At 44.4% G+C, this 15279-nt stretch overlaps 1 protein-coding gene across 4 annotated transcripts in view; it reads left to right on the forward strand.

Annotated features, from left to right (window-relative positions):
* The window catches only part of CTTNBP2NL (CTTNBP2 N-terminal like), a 22189-nt gene extending 8266 nt beyond the window's left edge, over positions 1 to 13923 (forward strand). For 3 of the 4 annotated variants that reach the window (XM_017741152.1, XM_017741151.1, XM_017741150.1), the window contains 3 exons: positions 7111 to 7341; positions 9004 to 9129; positions 9909 to 13923. In XM_017741152.1, the coding sequence (XP_017596641.1) occupies positions 7111 to 7341; positions 9004 to 9129; positions 9909 to 11387 (1836 nt within the window). In that variant the 3' untranslated portion in view covers positions 11388 to 13923. The remainder of the gene's footprint in view (positions 1 to 7110; positions 7342 to 9003; positions 9130 to 9908) is intronic. The other variant, XM_008638960.2, reaches the window with a different exon arrangement.
* Positions 13924 to 15279: the final 1356 nt, after the last annotated feature.

The following is a 15279-nucleotide window of genomic DNA, read 5'->3' on the forward strand; positions in this document are numbered from 1 at the left end:
CAGCAGAGAACTTCCAGCTTTGCTTTGTCCATTTATTTGGAATATCCAGCTAGAGAAATTCTGGCCTTACACTGTTTTTCTCATTGTTTGCTGATAGTAACTGTGGTAACAGCTTTACCATGCCTCACTGGCTGGAAGACTTTGTGTGTGACTAATTAAAGGAAACCTTGCTAATCTGTTTACTCACGTTTTGATGCATGAAAGTACTGCCCTGAAGAAAAAAAACCTTCTAAGGCTGAATTAAAGATTTACACTCGAGAGCATTTAGTTTGACTTGCATATATTGGACAAATTAAGTCATTTACACTGAGAGGAGCTGGGACATCCAGGGCTGGGGGAAGCTGGTTGTTCCACACACAGAGGAAGGAACTGTCTGACAGGGTCTCACAGCTCTCTCTGTTCCCTAAGTGTTATGGACAGTACCTGCCTTGGCAGCTGGATTTCCTTGGAAGAGTAATAGTTTTGTGTTAAATGTGGACATATGTTGGGAGCGGGTGGAGTTCAATCCTCTGAACTTTCTTAGGGGATTGCATAATCCTAAACCACAGCAGTGATTTTCTCCAGCAGTTATGTTAAACACATAGATGTCAGTGGCTGGAAATCAGAATTTTGTCTGCCTGTTTGCTTCCCACATAACAAAAACACATTTCCCTTCATGGGCTAATTTTACTTCTGCTTCAGATTTAAATGCTTCCGAGCTCTGGTTGAGTCAAATCCTTTGGTACATGATAGGAAAGGACAAGCACTTGCAGAGGAAGAGTACCTTAATTTGTAAACGCGTAATCCAATGGTAGTACAGTCTGCAATAATTGATATTCCTGCATGCTTAGAGACAAACATTTAGCATCTGGCATTTAGCAGAGAGAATCCATGCGTGCAGATGACAAAGCTTAAAACAGTTTTCTTCTGCCTCACGGTGTTAGGCACTTGTTGGCTGGTACTGGCCCCATTCCCTCTCCGTGTCAAAATCGAGCTGCTGAGCCAGGCATTCCAGACACTGCTTGTTGAACTTGCTTCTTTTTTCTCCCTCTTTTTACCCCTTCTCCCCAAATCTTGACCCTTTCTTCCTTTGCTGTCTGACAAACTGACTGTATTCAAAATATTCTTTCCCAGTGCTTCAGTTTGCTTCCTCTGTTTTAAAAACTCTTTGGGAAAAAAAAAGGTTGTTTTTTTTTTTTTTTTTGCCTGAAAGTAGCTTCTCCCAGTGCTTCAGTTTGCTTCCTCTGTTTTAAAAACTCTTTGGGAAAAAAAAGGTTGTTTGGTTGTTTTTTTTTTTTTTTTTTGCCTGAAAGTAGCTTCCTGTCCACTACATAAATCTCAATGTTCTCCTTGGAACAGATTTTAAGCCTCATTTCTTATTGTGCTCCTTTTCCTGTAGTTATAATTATGTTTATATCATCCAAAAAACCCAGATGCTGTCAGAGACTTGCATAATCCTGAGAGTTAGACTCTCAGTCCTTATTGCTGTGTAGGAAGGATTGCATGAACCACAGGTTTGCCTTCGGAAATAGCACACCATGACTGGAAACAATTCAATATTTAAATGGATCTCTATCACTGTGTTAGACCACTTTGTTCCCTCCTCCCTGTTCTTTTAAAGAGAGTTTTCCATACGTTAGAACTGAAGTTCTGTTTACTTTTAGAAAACAGGAAACAGCTTTCTGACTTATTCTTTTATGTTAATAAGGCCTCAGGCAATTTACACTGGAATAGAAACTATTTTGTGTTAATGACTGGGAGCTGGTATTCATCTCTTTGCTTCTGAGTTCAGTGATTCACTATAAAGCAACATTAATGCATTGCAAAACTAAGTGCTGTTTGTTAGTGGATTTAGAAATTAGGTTTACAGTGCAGTTTCAAAAATGTAAGTCCACCTCTTGTTTAAGTAAAAAGAAAAGTTCAGTAATACAAAACCTTCCTGCTGTTAAATCTTTCACAGATGGGGCAAACTGGGCTTATGCATCACTTACAAAGCAGCTTCCATGCAGCAGTGTTCCCATGGGTGCTGTCTTGCTGGAATGCAGGCATTCCTTACAGCTTTTCTTGCAACCTTGGGGAATTTTTTGTTTATTTCTTGCTTGAAGCAGCACCGTTTGCCAGTGTCTTTCAAAAACTGAATCTCCTCACCTTCACAGCACCCAGGTGTGTGCTGAGCCAGGAGCAGAGAGGTGGGAATGACTTCCATGCTGGAAGGGCTCCTGCTCTGAATTCCAGCTGTCTGGGTGTCGCTGGGTTCCCCGGTTTAGGGGTGACCAGAGTGCCGTTCTTGAGCACTGTGCAGTCCCAGGACCACCATCCCAGGGTGCTGGGAGCCAGGCACAGCCCGCCTTTCACCAGAAGTTCCCAGGGAAAGAAGTTGCAGTTTTGTGCTGCTTGACATTTCCTAAGAAAACTTCTATTTTTCAAAGCTGAGAGCAGGTCTTACGTGGGTAATATGGGTAGCTCTCGTTTGTCAGGTCTGCTCACTTGATATAATGATGGCAATTAAGACAGATGCTGCGTTTGAGCAATTTACTTGGTGGCTCTGTGCCTGGCATTGCTGCAGAGCTGGAGCTAATGCAACACTGGAAATCCCACTTCAGCATTTTGACATTTATTTTTGGGCAAAGCAAGTGCTCCCCACCCCCATTTCCCTTCTCTCTGTCAGTGGTTGCTGTGACCTCAGCCTGTCTTTATTCCCAACTTCTGTCTCTGGAGAGAGAAGCTAATAAGGAAGTTCAAGGCAGTAAGGAGCTATTTAAAGCTTATTCCACTCTCTGCTACATGAAGGAGGAATTTCTGTGCAAATTATTACTGGAGAACTGCAAACTCAGTAGCTATAGTTAATTAAGAGTGTGTTTGTCTTGTACCAAGGGTTAAAACCTGAACTCTGAAATTACAGGGAAGAGAAATGCTCTACTTGATGTCCAAAAAACACTTGAAATAAGTCTTGGAAATTCCCCGTTTGACGTTCCAGTAAAACAAGTTGTAAAGATTACTGAAGAGAGAGAGAATATTGTCGCATAAACAAGGTTTCAGTAGAAGGAAATATTTTATTTTAAAAAATAGAGAAATAGGTTATGGGAAACATTCATCCCAAAACAGCCTAGAAATCCCAAGAGGAAACAGTATCTTTTTCCTAACAAAGCAAAGCCTTTGCTTTGCCTGCCTGCACAGGAAACATCTTTTCAGTTGGGTCAGATATTGCTTCTGCCCCATAAAATCAGAATTATCTCTTCCCAAACAGACTGGCAGTGGGCAATTCCCAAACTTGAGCTCAAAGCCAGCCAGCTTCATGTGGAACCCTCTCTACTTATGCCTAACTTTTCCAATCTTCTGGAATTTTATTTTTAAGGGTAGTTCACATGTATAGTTCCTTCTTGTTTTTAAAAGCACCCCAAGCTCATATGTTATCTTCTTTTCCTGTTGGGAGAGGTCAGTTTAATAGTCTTGAAAATTGCTAAATAGTCCATTTAGTTGCCTCTGGAATTTGAAAATGTTTTGGTGGGAAATTCACAGTTCTGCATGTTTGGGATGATAGAGGTGGAGGTACTAAATTCGAAGATCTAATTGCACAGAATTGTATCTTCTTTCAAAGCACCATTGCTGATGTTGGAGGTACAAATGTCATCTCTGGTGTTCAAACAAAATTTTCCACTCCTAAGCTAACACTGCATTTGTAACCTTATTTCCTTTTTATTTAAGCCTTATTTCCTGTGGATTTGCATTTTCTATGCTGGGATCTGAGATCCAGATTGATTTTTTTTCACTCTGGGCTCACTAACAGAGTGTTTCTCTTCCATCATCACGTTCCTTCTGTTCTGGAAGTTGAACAACAACTGTATTTAAGGTAGAATCCAGTTCAGACAGGACAAAATCAGAAGTGTTGAAGATGTTTGTACGTGACCTCCAGTGACAGAGAAGTTGAGCTGCAGAGTTGTCTCGGGGAGGAGCACAAGCCATGGCAGAAGTCACTCTCTGTGACACTCCCACACCTGTATAAAATAACCTCTGAGATTATGGCACTGTGAGTTAATTTTCCAAGAGCTGCCTCGATGATTTAGGTGACCCAGGTGGCTGCTCTGTAGGAGCTGTAGCACAGAGGTGTCACGGGCTGGAAAATCCCTATTTGCGTTTCCAAGTGCACAGTGGCCCAAATGCCAAAGCACTGGGTTTGTTTTTGCAAACTTGATGTGGTCAGTGTAAGATGACCTGGTTAAGACCTTTTCTAGTCTAGACAACTTTAATTAAATGTTTATGCTCTGCTGGCTACTAAAGAAGAATAGCTGGACTTGAGAAAGCTCTTGATGTTATGATAGTCTCATCTGTTTGTCATGCTGGTTCAGGAGAATACTTAATTGCTCAGAGTAGCAAGGAAGAACTTCTTGTTCTTTCCCAAACAGGAAATAAACCACCCCACTAAATTCAACAGAGTTCAGAGCCCAGTGCTGTGAGGAGCAGAGGAAAACATGGCTTTTGTTACACCTTCAGTATTGCAAAAATCCCCTTAATCTCCTGTTTTGGAGCTATATTAGGAAGAACTTGCCCAGCAGTAAAGGCAAGGTTTGTTTACACAGTTGAAGCACTGGTGCCCTTCTGAAGGGTCTCTCCCATGTTTCTGTGCAGAATGGCCAGCACTGGCATGAGTTGGGATGAAGCTCATCTGTCAAAGCAGTTAGGCCAGCTGGATGGAGATCCCAGTTCATATTTACAGACTTATTAATGCTTGAGTCACTTAGAAGTTCCCTCCGCACTTATATTGAGGTTGCATTGAGTCATTTTTATAAATGCTTCAGAAAAACAGAAGATTCCCTGTTCCTAAAAAATTTTAAAAAACCCTGTAGTTTTTCCTGTGATTCATTAAACCAGGGCTGCCCCATTATCCAGGGCTGCTCTCGCATTTCCAGGGCTGATCTTTTCCTTCCTCTCCTTTTTATTGTTGTGTAAAGTTAGAACAATATCTGAAGCTCTGATCAAAGGTACCCACAGTTCCTGATGGATATTGCTGATAGAGAAGGAGGGGTATCTGTAAGTGTGAGCTGTTCCTCTGTGTTTGTTTGCTGGAGGGTTAAAATCCAGCTCCAAACTGGAATCACAGGATGAATGTCTCTAATTTGGTCATGGGGAAGATATTTTGGGTTGGGTTTTGTATGCCTCTTATAAGGTAATGCAAACACTTTTCCTTTTAAGAGCAAAAATCTTTTTTTTTAGTTTATTTCATGTTAATCACATGGCCACATTTCAGAATGCAGGTGGGACCAGAAAATCCCACCAGCTTTCTGAGTAAAGCCAAGTTTTATTGTTTAACTCTCACTGTTCCAGTGTAGCTCTACCAGCTGCTGTGTGGGGGTGTTCCATGATTCTGTGACTCCTGCTCTTGTGTGCTCGAGGGAAGCATTTGTGGTTTTGATACTGGGACATCAGAAAAGAGCCATTCCAAGAAGTTCTGGCTTCTGAGCTGTCTTTTCATTTGAGTCAGGCTCAGTCTTTCCTATCTAAATGATGTCCTTGTGCAGTCCCATAAGAAATGGGTGACAGTTTGCCATTCCTTCTTCCTGATGGCATGGGCTGGCTCTGCATTCAAAGCAGGGAGCTTTGTTCAGCTGAATGCCATTCCCAGCATCAGCAGAGTTGGGGTTGTGTGGGACTCATGTTTAGAGCCTTCCACCAGCTCCAAAAAGCTGCTGTGCTTGACTTAGAATGGGTTATCTGCTTTTTGTGCTCTGCCCAGCTGGGAGCAGAAGGGTGAAGCACACCTGAGAAGGTGCAGGCAGCATTTGTTTGGGGCAGTTGCTCAAGGAAAAGACATGCTGTGTGTGTGCTCTGGCAGGAAAAGTGCATTTAGGATTAGAACTCTCCTGTAGGTCACACATGCTAAAATACCTTCTAAATTAAATGCACTTTGATAAAGGTCCCAGGGCTCACTCTGGCATTTCCGTGGTGCAGGTGTCTCGTGCAGAGGAAAAACCCACATCTTTCTGTGTCCTCACTGAGGACATGCCAGTGCAGAACAGACCAGTGATTTATACTCTGTAGAAAAGAAAAGGTATGAATTGTCATGGTAACCAGTCCTTACAAGACAATATGAATCAAGGGGAATCAAGTTGAAGTCTCCTGTTCAGGTGCTATTTCTTGGCAGGAGCATCAGCTCTGCTGGGCTCAGGGTCGTGCTGTCAGTAACACGCAGGGGAATGAAACACGGTCACAGGTTTTCACATATGCTCAGAATTCAGCCCAGAACCATTTCACTGGAAATCAATGATTATATTTCTTACAGCCAAGACAGCTCTGAGGGCTCTTTTCAATCTAGATCTGTTTTTCCTCCTATGTCTTTCGTTGCATAAATATTTGGTTTCATATGGTTTCTTATCATGGTGGTAAACATGCAGATAATACTTTCATATCTGTCTGTTTATGAAATTTTGTTTTTAGAACAGTCATCACTGGATAGAATAAGTGTATTGGTATCCTAACAAACAGATTTCCAGGTGGAGTGGCTGATTCATAGAATAATTGGGGTTGGAAAAGACCTCTGAGCTCATCGAGTGCAGCGATTAAATGCTGTAAATGTAGAGCCTGGTACGTGTGAGTTGGCTTAATTCTTATAAGCACCAAAAGAAACCTCATCATTCCTGTCTTGCTTCTTGAGAAACTAAACTCTGTTTAGTCTGGATGAGAACATCACTGATTTTATTAACAATTCACAGATTTATAGACTCTTGCAAGAATGAAACTCTTTAATTTCTCAACATGAAATTCTTTGATGGTGACATAGTCAAGGAAACCACACAACTGCTTCTTTCACTGATGAGACAATAAATGATTAAATCTTTTGTTGAGCAAGAGTTGGTACTCACCTCCTTTCCTTTCACACAGCTGTGGAATGTAAATCATGGCCATGGCAGGTAGCTGTGGTATGAGGATGTTTGTAGACTGAATATATTGTGGAGATGCTGTGTTTTTAAGCAGTATTTTTCTTTATTTCCTTTATTTCTAGCAGATAACAGGATATGAATATGTGTTAAAGTCTCCTTAAATGGAAAACTGGGGAAAAGGAATATTAACTGTAAAGCCCTGTCTTCTTTAGCCAGTGTAAGTGTATTAAAATGCAAATCTGTTTTTGTGTTGCAGGCCCAGCACAGGGACACGTTCATTGAGGAACGCTATGGGAAATACAACATCAGTGATCCACTGATGGCTTTGCAGAGAGATTTTGAGACCCTGAAAGAGGGGAATCATGGTGAAAAGCAACCAGTATGCTCCAATCCTTTATCTATTTTGAAAGTGGTGATGAAACATTGCAAGAATATGCAGGAAAGAATGTTATCCCAACTAGCTGCTGCGGAAAGCAGACACAGAAAGGTAGGTTTTGCCTCAATTAAGATGTGCAGGAGTTAATAGTTGCATTTTGATAACACGTTAACTTCAGTAAAAACACTTAAATGCCCTGAGGTTTGGTAACTGAAAGGACTTCGCACCTTTGTTTAAACTTCTCACTCCAGGTGATGCAGCTGATGAGCTGATTAGTTATAGTTCCAGAATTTGAAATATACACAGGATGTTTTTGTTAGGACACACCAAAAAGGAGCTAGCTTACGGCTGGGAAGTATACTGCTTCCCAAAATTCAAGAAAGGGTTTCTGGAACATGGAATTCTCAGCAGACCTATCACTGTCGTGCCTGAGACCTGTTCTCTGTGGTTATTGAAAAGCTGGTGCCAGGTGAAAGCACCTCCTTGTGCTTCCCTAAGGAAGTATGGAGTAACCAAAAGTATTTTTCATGCCATTTGGCCTTTTTAATGAAGCACATATTATTCTTCAGACACACATTTAATGAATATTGACACCAATAAAGTACTTGGTCAGGTGTCAGACTGTACTTCCAAAAAAATTTGAAGTCACTAGAAGTAAACAAGGCTGTTTTTCACTTTTCAGCCAAATATCCAGCTAAATCATACTAGTAAAATCAGATATTTTTTCACCTTTTCCTGTCTACTTCTGTGAAAAGCTTCCTGTATACTTGATGATATTTAAGCATTATTTGGAAGCTTAAATTTCAGGAAGACTGAGGAACTGCTAAATTCATGGTGAGCATGTATTGGGAGAGCTTAGTTTTGGTGATGAGATACAGCAGAGCCTCTTGGGAAGTTTGTATTCTGGCTTTTTTGTTGAGTTAATAGCATTTCAATTATTCATGTAATTCAGTGTTAAAGCTGAAGGAGCTCCTTCACTGGGTCCTTATGGGAAGCAGTTTCACTTCAAGAGCTCATCTTGTTCTTAAGTGGAAGAACAAATTAATGTTCTTTAATATAAACTTTACACTGGAGTCCTCACATCCCTGTAAGGCACTGGGGAGAAGCCTGTGTAGGAGCTGCTGCTGGAGCCCCAGCAGGGACTGTCCTGTTGTTAGTGTGCCATGGCTCCTGGGCGCAGCACCTCTGCTCCTGCTGGGCCTTGTGTTGCTGGTCCTGCCAGGAAATTCTGAGTTTCAAGGGACAAGAGGCACAAACTGAAGTACAGGAATTTCCAGCTGAATATGAGGAAAAACTGACTTACTTTGAGGGTGACAGAACATTGGAACAGGCTGTGGAGGGGTTGTGGATTCTCCTTCCCTGCAGATACACAGGAGCCTCCTGGACTGATCTATGCAACCTGCTCCAGGTGACCCTGCCTTGGCAAGGGGGTTGGACTGGATGATCTCCAGAGATCCCTTCCAGCCCCTGGGGTAAGGGCACCATTCATAACATGAACTTCTCATGGATATTGCACAGTCTGGGGGAAAAGTGAGCAATTTAGATATTTAATAGTAAAATGAGCACAGATCCAGTGTGAGGTTTTCCTAACGTCTTTCACAAACTGACTCAATTTGACCAGATAATAACATACATTGAACTTGTCCAAAAGCTGCTTTTCTGTAGGATTTGAGTTGAACTTGGGTGTCTGAGGCTGCTCTCCCGTGTCATTCTGGATGTGTACAAAGGCACTGATCTCTTCCTGCCTGTGAGGGCACCTGGATATTGAAGTAGCTGATGTTTGTTGGGCAGGTGATCCTGGACCTGGAGGAGGAGAGACAGCGGCACGCCCAGGACACGGCAGAGGGGGACGATGTCACCTACATGCTGGAGAAGGAGCGGGAGCGGCTCACCCAGCAGGTACCACTCGGGCTGGCCATGACCCAGCCCACTGAAACCCCAGGCTCCTGGGCGGTGAACTCGGCAAGGATGTGATGAAAGAGTAGCAGGAACCTCCCTCTGTAAGGCACTCCTAGCTTTTATCGTCTTGATATGAAAAACAACCTGAAATTTCTCAGTGTGTTTTGGTAGCTGAGCAGTGCTAAAAGGTATTAATAGGCAATCAAATGCTTTGAAATCTTACTTCAGCCCAAAATCTGATGAGTTCTGAAGAACAGGGCTGCACTTACAATTGATAGCGCTCTGCGGTACTCAAAATTCAGAGTAAGTCGTGGAAGATCTCCTGGGAGTGTTGTTCAGAGACACTAATAAATATTTAAGCCACTGTTTTCTGTTACTCAAGCACTGTGGCCTTTATTAAACATATATAACACATCAGCATTTTAAAGTCTAAATACCTTTAAAAGGCAAACTGACAAAGTAGTAAATGAGGTGGAAGGAAGCTTTGCTTGTTCAGTCAGTGCATGACAGACTGGGTGTATATCTCACTAAAGGTCAATTGAATTTCATACAGGATAAAACTGCTAGTAAGTAATAATTGTTACTATGTGCAAGCTGAGTCATTCCAGACTGTCTTGCAGATTTCTGGGGCAATAACCTCTTTCTTAGCCATTGTCATCTTTTACTGTGTAATTTCTCCAAGATACACAGTAAACCTGTTCCCTGTGGGGTGTTGCTCTGCATTCACTTTCAGGAGGTTTTATGGTACCCTTACAGTCTGTTTTGTTCTTAACTTCCAGGTGGAGTTTGAAAAATCCCAAGTGAAAAAGTTTGAAAAAGAACAGAAGAAGCTGTCAAGCCAGTTGGAGGAGGAAAGGGCACGCCACAAGCAACTGTCTTCCATGCTTGTTGTGGAGTGCAAGAAAGCCACTGCCAAAGCAGCTGAAGAGGGCCAGAAGACAGCAGAACTGAGCTTGAAACTGGAAAAGGAGAAGAGTAAGGTGAGTAAACTGGAAGAGGAGCTGGCAGCCAAGAGGAAGCGGGGTTTGCAGATGGAAGCACAAGTAGAAAAGCAGCTCTCAGAGTTTGACATTGAAAGAGAACAGCTGAAAGCTAAGCTGAACAGAGAAGAAAACCGTACAAAAGCACTCAAAGAAGAGGTGGAATGCCTGAAGAAAGCCCTGAAAGAGCTGGAAGCTTCTTACCAGGAGCACAGTCCCTCCGAGCCTGTGCAGCCCAGCCCCTCGGTGACATCCAGGGGGGTCACGACTGACAGTCCCCCAGTGAAGTCTGTGTCCTGCCAGACCGAGTGTCTGCAGGCAGAGCGAGCAAACCCTGCCGGCTCCAGCAAAGTTGTTCACACAATGTTTGCCAGCCCCTCTACACCTGTTCATTCCTATGCAAAATCCAATGGGCATTGTGACACAGACGGGCAGACGGGTGGGGAGCTACTGCAGACAAATGCTGCAGAGAGCCAAGTTCAAAGGGAGAGATCTGCTGCAGCCTCAGAAAATGCGGTGGAGAATGGAAGTTCTCCTGTGAGAATGGAGTCACCAGTGCATCTGATGTCCCAGCTCCCTTCTGCTGGTGTGTCCCTGTCTCCCAGCAGCACAGCTGCCTCCTCTCTGACCCCTTCTCCCTGCTCCTCACCAGTGCTGACTAAACGCTTAGTGGGAGCCTCTGCCAGCAGCCCTGGCTACCAGTCCTCCTACCAAGTGGGCATCAACCAGCGTTTCCACGCGGCTCGGCACAAGTTCCAGTCTCAAGCAGAGCAGGACCATCAGTCAAGTGGCCTGCAGAGCCCACCCTCCCGGGATTTGTCTCCCACCCTGGCAGACAACTCCGCTGCCAAGCAGCTGGCCCGCAACACGGTCACTCAGGTGCTGTCCAGGTTCACCAGCCAGCAGGGCCCCATCAAGCCTGTCTCCCCTAACAGCTCCCCTTTTGGCACGGACTATCGAAACCTGGCAAACGCTGTCAGCCCCAAAACCGAGCCTGGTCACTCTCCAAGCCCTGTCAAGGTTTCCAGTCCGCTAAGCCCATTGTCTCCTGGAATTAAGTCACCAACCATTCCTAGAGCAGAAAGAGGGAACCCTCCACCCATTCCTCCAAAGAAACCCGGCCTCGCTCAGTCACCTGCTGCCCCTGCTCCACTAACCAAAACCTCTTCCCAGGCCTCCTCCCTGGGTGCCCCCATGGACGTGGCGAGTAGCTGCTCTAACAGCACTGTCGTGTCAAATGGCAAAGACCTGGAGATCCTCCTGCCAAGCAGCAGCTAGTATCCAGAAAATGGGAATGTGACATTCCACAGCTTAGCTTACCCTGGAGCTAAGACACTGTTTCTCCACTCCATGTTATTTATTTCCATAGTAGCAGATTCTGTCTGTATAAAGCGTTTAGTATATTTTTTTTTCTTTTTAATAGGTAGGAAAATATTTTTCTTTATGAAGAAACCTTAACTACAGCTATACAGTAGCCTCCAAATGTCTCCTGGCAGCAGTCAAATCATTAGAGATGACAACCATAATCATGTGGTGGGAACCATAATCATGTGGTGGGACCTATCAACCTTAGTGGGACTGAAATGCTACTTTTAAAGTATGCAGAAATAATTTTTGCAGACTTTTTACTCCAGATGAACATTTTATAAAAGTGCCTGAACTAAGCTTGCAATATGAATGTGATTCTTGGGAAAAGGTGAGGAGGGGAACATCTAGCTGCAAAAACAAATTCTTCTGAGTCCTGAATGTTGAAACCAACACTGGTTTTCCTTCTAATTCTCTCCATTTGCTAAGATAAGTTAGCAAATGTGCATCAAATTTTGCAAGGTGACCACCAGACTGGTGCAGCCAGCCAGGCTGTGTCCTTCAGGACATAGCTCCCAGCTCTTTGAGGAAGCACACATGAGTTTCTTGGGGTAAAATTTAGTTGTGATATCATCCAGATTACTTCTCTGTCAGTATTCCTTGTCCATATAGTTCTTTCTGCTTTCCTGACAAGATGCCTGTGTGCTTTAAATGGCTAAACTCTGGTTTCTGGTGTATCACCTGGAATTTTCAAGCTCTTCAAGCATTCTACTGTTGTGTGTAGAACTTCTGAGAAAAGGATCTTTCTGTTTCTTTACAAAGATCTCACTGTTACTTGAAAAAATAGCTTGTCCATACAATACAGTTTTTTTGCAACAGTAACATGGGATCTTCGACTGCAAACAAAAGCAATAATTTTGTTCCTCCTCTGTGTCAGTTAAGTCTGACCTGGATTTTACCCACTAGCTATGGCTAGCTTTCCTTGGCTGCAAGTACGGAACCAAATCATTGCTGCTGTGGAATTGAGTATGTAGGTCTGTGTAAGTATGTCACACACATACACACAGTGTACAAGGGAAATACTTATTTTTTTTTGATCTTCTGCCTCATAGGAAGAAAACATGGCAATTCACTGAGATTTAAAAAAATTCCTCAGTGAGGAGTTGCCTAAGTTTGAGGCAGATCATGTGTGTGAAGAAGCATTTGGACCCAAGAGAAGCAGCTGGTTCCTGAGCAGAAACGTTTGCTGCAAGAAAACCAGCGGGCACAGCACAGTGGGTTTCTGAGTCACTGCGTTGAGAAATGCAGGACAAGCACCACAGATCAGTGGCAGAGGCTGAGAGCACGACCCTGAGTTAATGATCTCGGGTGTTGGATGTGAGCTGATCCTAAATTTAGAAACTGGACTTGCTGCTCGGTGTCATCCAGCGTTTAGCACTTCCCTCGGCAGCAGAGTCGTGTTTGCACAGAGCACAGCTTCCACTGCCACAGACACATTCTCCTCTGTCAATTTTCACTGTTTTCATTAGACAAAATCCCTTTGTTGTGGGGAAACCACATCCATCCCTGTGCCATGGGAGGATGCAGAACTGTCCATGGCAGAGGTTCCTTTGGGCTTTGAGCCTCATTCCGTAGGACACTGGAGCTCTGTGCTGCTCTGAGGTGGCTGTTGGACTGACCCCACACAGCCATGGCAGGGGTTTAGAGGTTTGCAGAGACCTTTTAGTAGCCTGTTGGGTAGTGGTATTATGGGCTGTTTTTCCTAATCCTGTGGAGCAGTCTGTGTGCTGGCAGCAGGGGAACAGAGGCAGCCAGAGCTAAGTGGGCAGCGACTCTTTTGGAAGCACATTTATTACTTTTTTAACTAAGTCTCCACAGCAGATTTTTTTCCTCTTGCTGAGAATAAATGTAAAAATGGATGGGCAGATGCATTTTTGCCCATGTATCCCTTTTGATTGAAAAGTGAGGCTTTTGTATACACTGCTTTAATGAGTTTCTTTGCTTTTACATTAATCTGACTGGTATTATCCCCTTTCTTTATTGATAGCTCTAGAGAGAGAGATACTATGATGAAGTCTAATAGCAAATGCACTGAGTACTGTTTCTTCTAAAATATAATGTGGGCAGGGGGTATGCAAAAGAATGTATTTTTGCTAGTAGACTAACTTCTGAAAGAAACTAAGCACAAGGGATTAAAATGGATCCAACTAATTCAGCAAGACTTTTAGAGTTAGTATTTAACTGTTGATGTAGATTCTGTGTGGAAGCAACTAAATATTCTTCTCTAACTCATGTGTCCTAAGCAGACATTGTTGCAGAGTTTGTCACTGGCTAATGGAGTATAATGAAGTGCAAAACATATAACACTAGTATTAGTTCATTAACACTTGTAAATTTGTAAAGCCAAATGTACCAAGCTGAACTCTTTAATCATTTTTATAGCTGATGGCATTAGACATGTTAAACATTCGTATTATCAATAAAGGATTTTATTTTTAAGATGTGCAAATTGCTTAAGGAAATGTTTGATGTTGGGGCTGCCCAGCAGGAAACAGTCCTGGTGGTGGTACCTGGGCATCTGTGCTCACCTGGAACCTGGAGCTTTAATGGAAGCTTCAAAATGTCAGAAGAAAGCAAATTTCGTGGGAGTACAGTGGATCCTGAGCAGTCGTGGCTGCTGCAGCCTGAGCATATTGCTCCTCCATCTCCACCCACCTGCAGCTGCTGGTGCTGTAAGTTGGGAGGGGCCCTGGGGCAGTGTGTGCTTCAGGTGGCACAGCACACTCTGGATGCTCCAGACAGCTCTGGCTTTTATGTATTTTTAAGTAAAAACAGTTTTCCTAGAGTACCTCTTTGCCACAGTGTCACAATACTGAATGGATAATGCTTCCTATTAATGAACTCTCTGGGGTTTGGGGGGAAGGAGATACCCCAGTCCCCTGCTGATGGTTCAGACAGGATACAGACTCACGGGAATTCCCTCTGCCACTGAGGAGTGTAGCTCAGTTATGTCACAGGATACAGCTGGGAACAGACCCTGGCTGCAGGAAAAGCCGCTTGGTCTGGCGTGCAGCATGTCCATGCACAGAACCATCAGCCGTCTGCCCTGGAGAGCTGGGGGTGCTCCGGGTGCCTCCCTGCCCTCCTGCCGGGCAGAGCCCACAGCTCCTGAGTCTCCCTAATGTACCTCAACAGTGACCTGATTTCCTTATCTTTACATCAGTTCAGTTGAACAGGTTTTGCAGCAGCCTGGGAAGAAGCTCTTTGTTCACCTCTCCAGGCCTGATGACATCCCCGAGGCCGTGCCAGTGCTGGTACCAGCCGAAAGCCACCGAACTGGTGCTGCTTCCTGCCCGGGACAGCCGGAGGTGAGGAGCGCTGCCCGGACAGGAACGGGAGCTGGTGTGGCTCAGCCACAGCCCTGATGGCTTTTTATAGCAGCGGCGGTGGCGGGTCCTTGCCCAAGCATGGAATGCTGACAAACCTTTGGGTAAACACTTCCGTGCTGGTTCCTCGTGCCTCCGACACGCCGCGGTGTGCGCTGAGCACGGGCGGTATCCCAGTCCCGGATGGGGCGAGGCTGGCGCCGGCTTTAGTGGCATGACCCGAAGCCAGTCCTGATCCTTGTCCTGGTGCCCGCTCGCAGCCGGTTTCTGTGCAGGGGAGAGGGAGTCAGTTCCTTGGGCACAAGGCATTCCTTCATCCCCTAAAACGCATCCGTGCCAGTTCGGTTTCTGCGTGTGCGGGGCGAGGAGAGGAGCCCGGGGTTTGAGCAGGGCGAGGAGGGGAAATGGGGGTTTTGTGGGGGGTACGGAGGGGGGCCAAGGGTCTATGGAAGGCGAGGAGGGAGCCCAGGGATTTGTGT

This window comes from Corvus brachyrhynchos, unplaced genomic scaffold, assembly GCF_000691975.1.
Source record: "Corvus brachyrhynchos isolate BGI_N302 unplaced genomic scaffold, ASM69197v1 scaffold338, whole genome shotgun sequence".
In the NCBI taxonomy this organism is placed as follows: Eukaryota; Metazoa; Chordata; class Aves; order Passeriformes; family Corvidae; genus Corvus; species Corvus brachyrhynchos.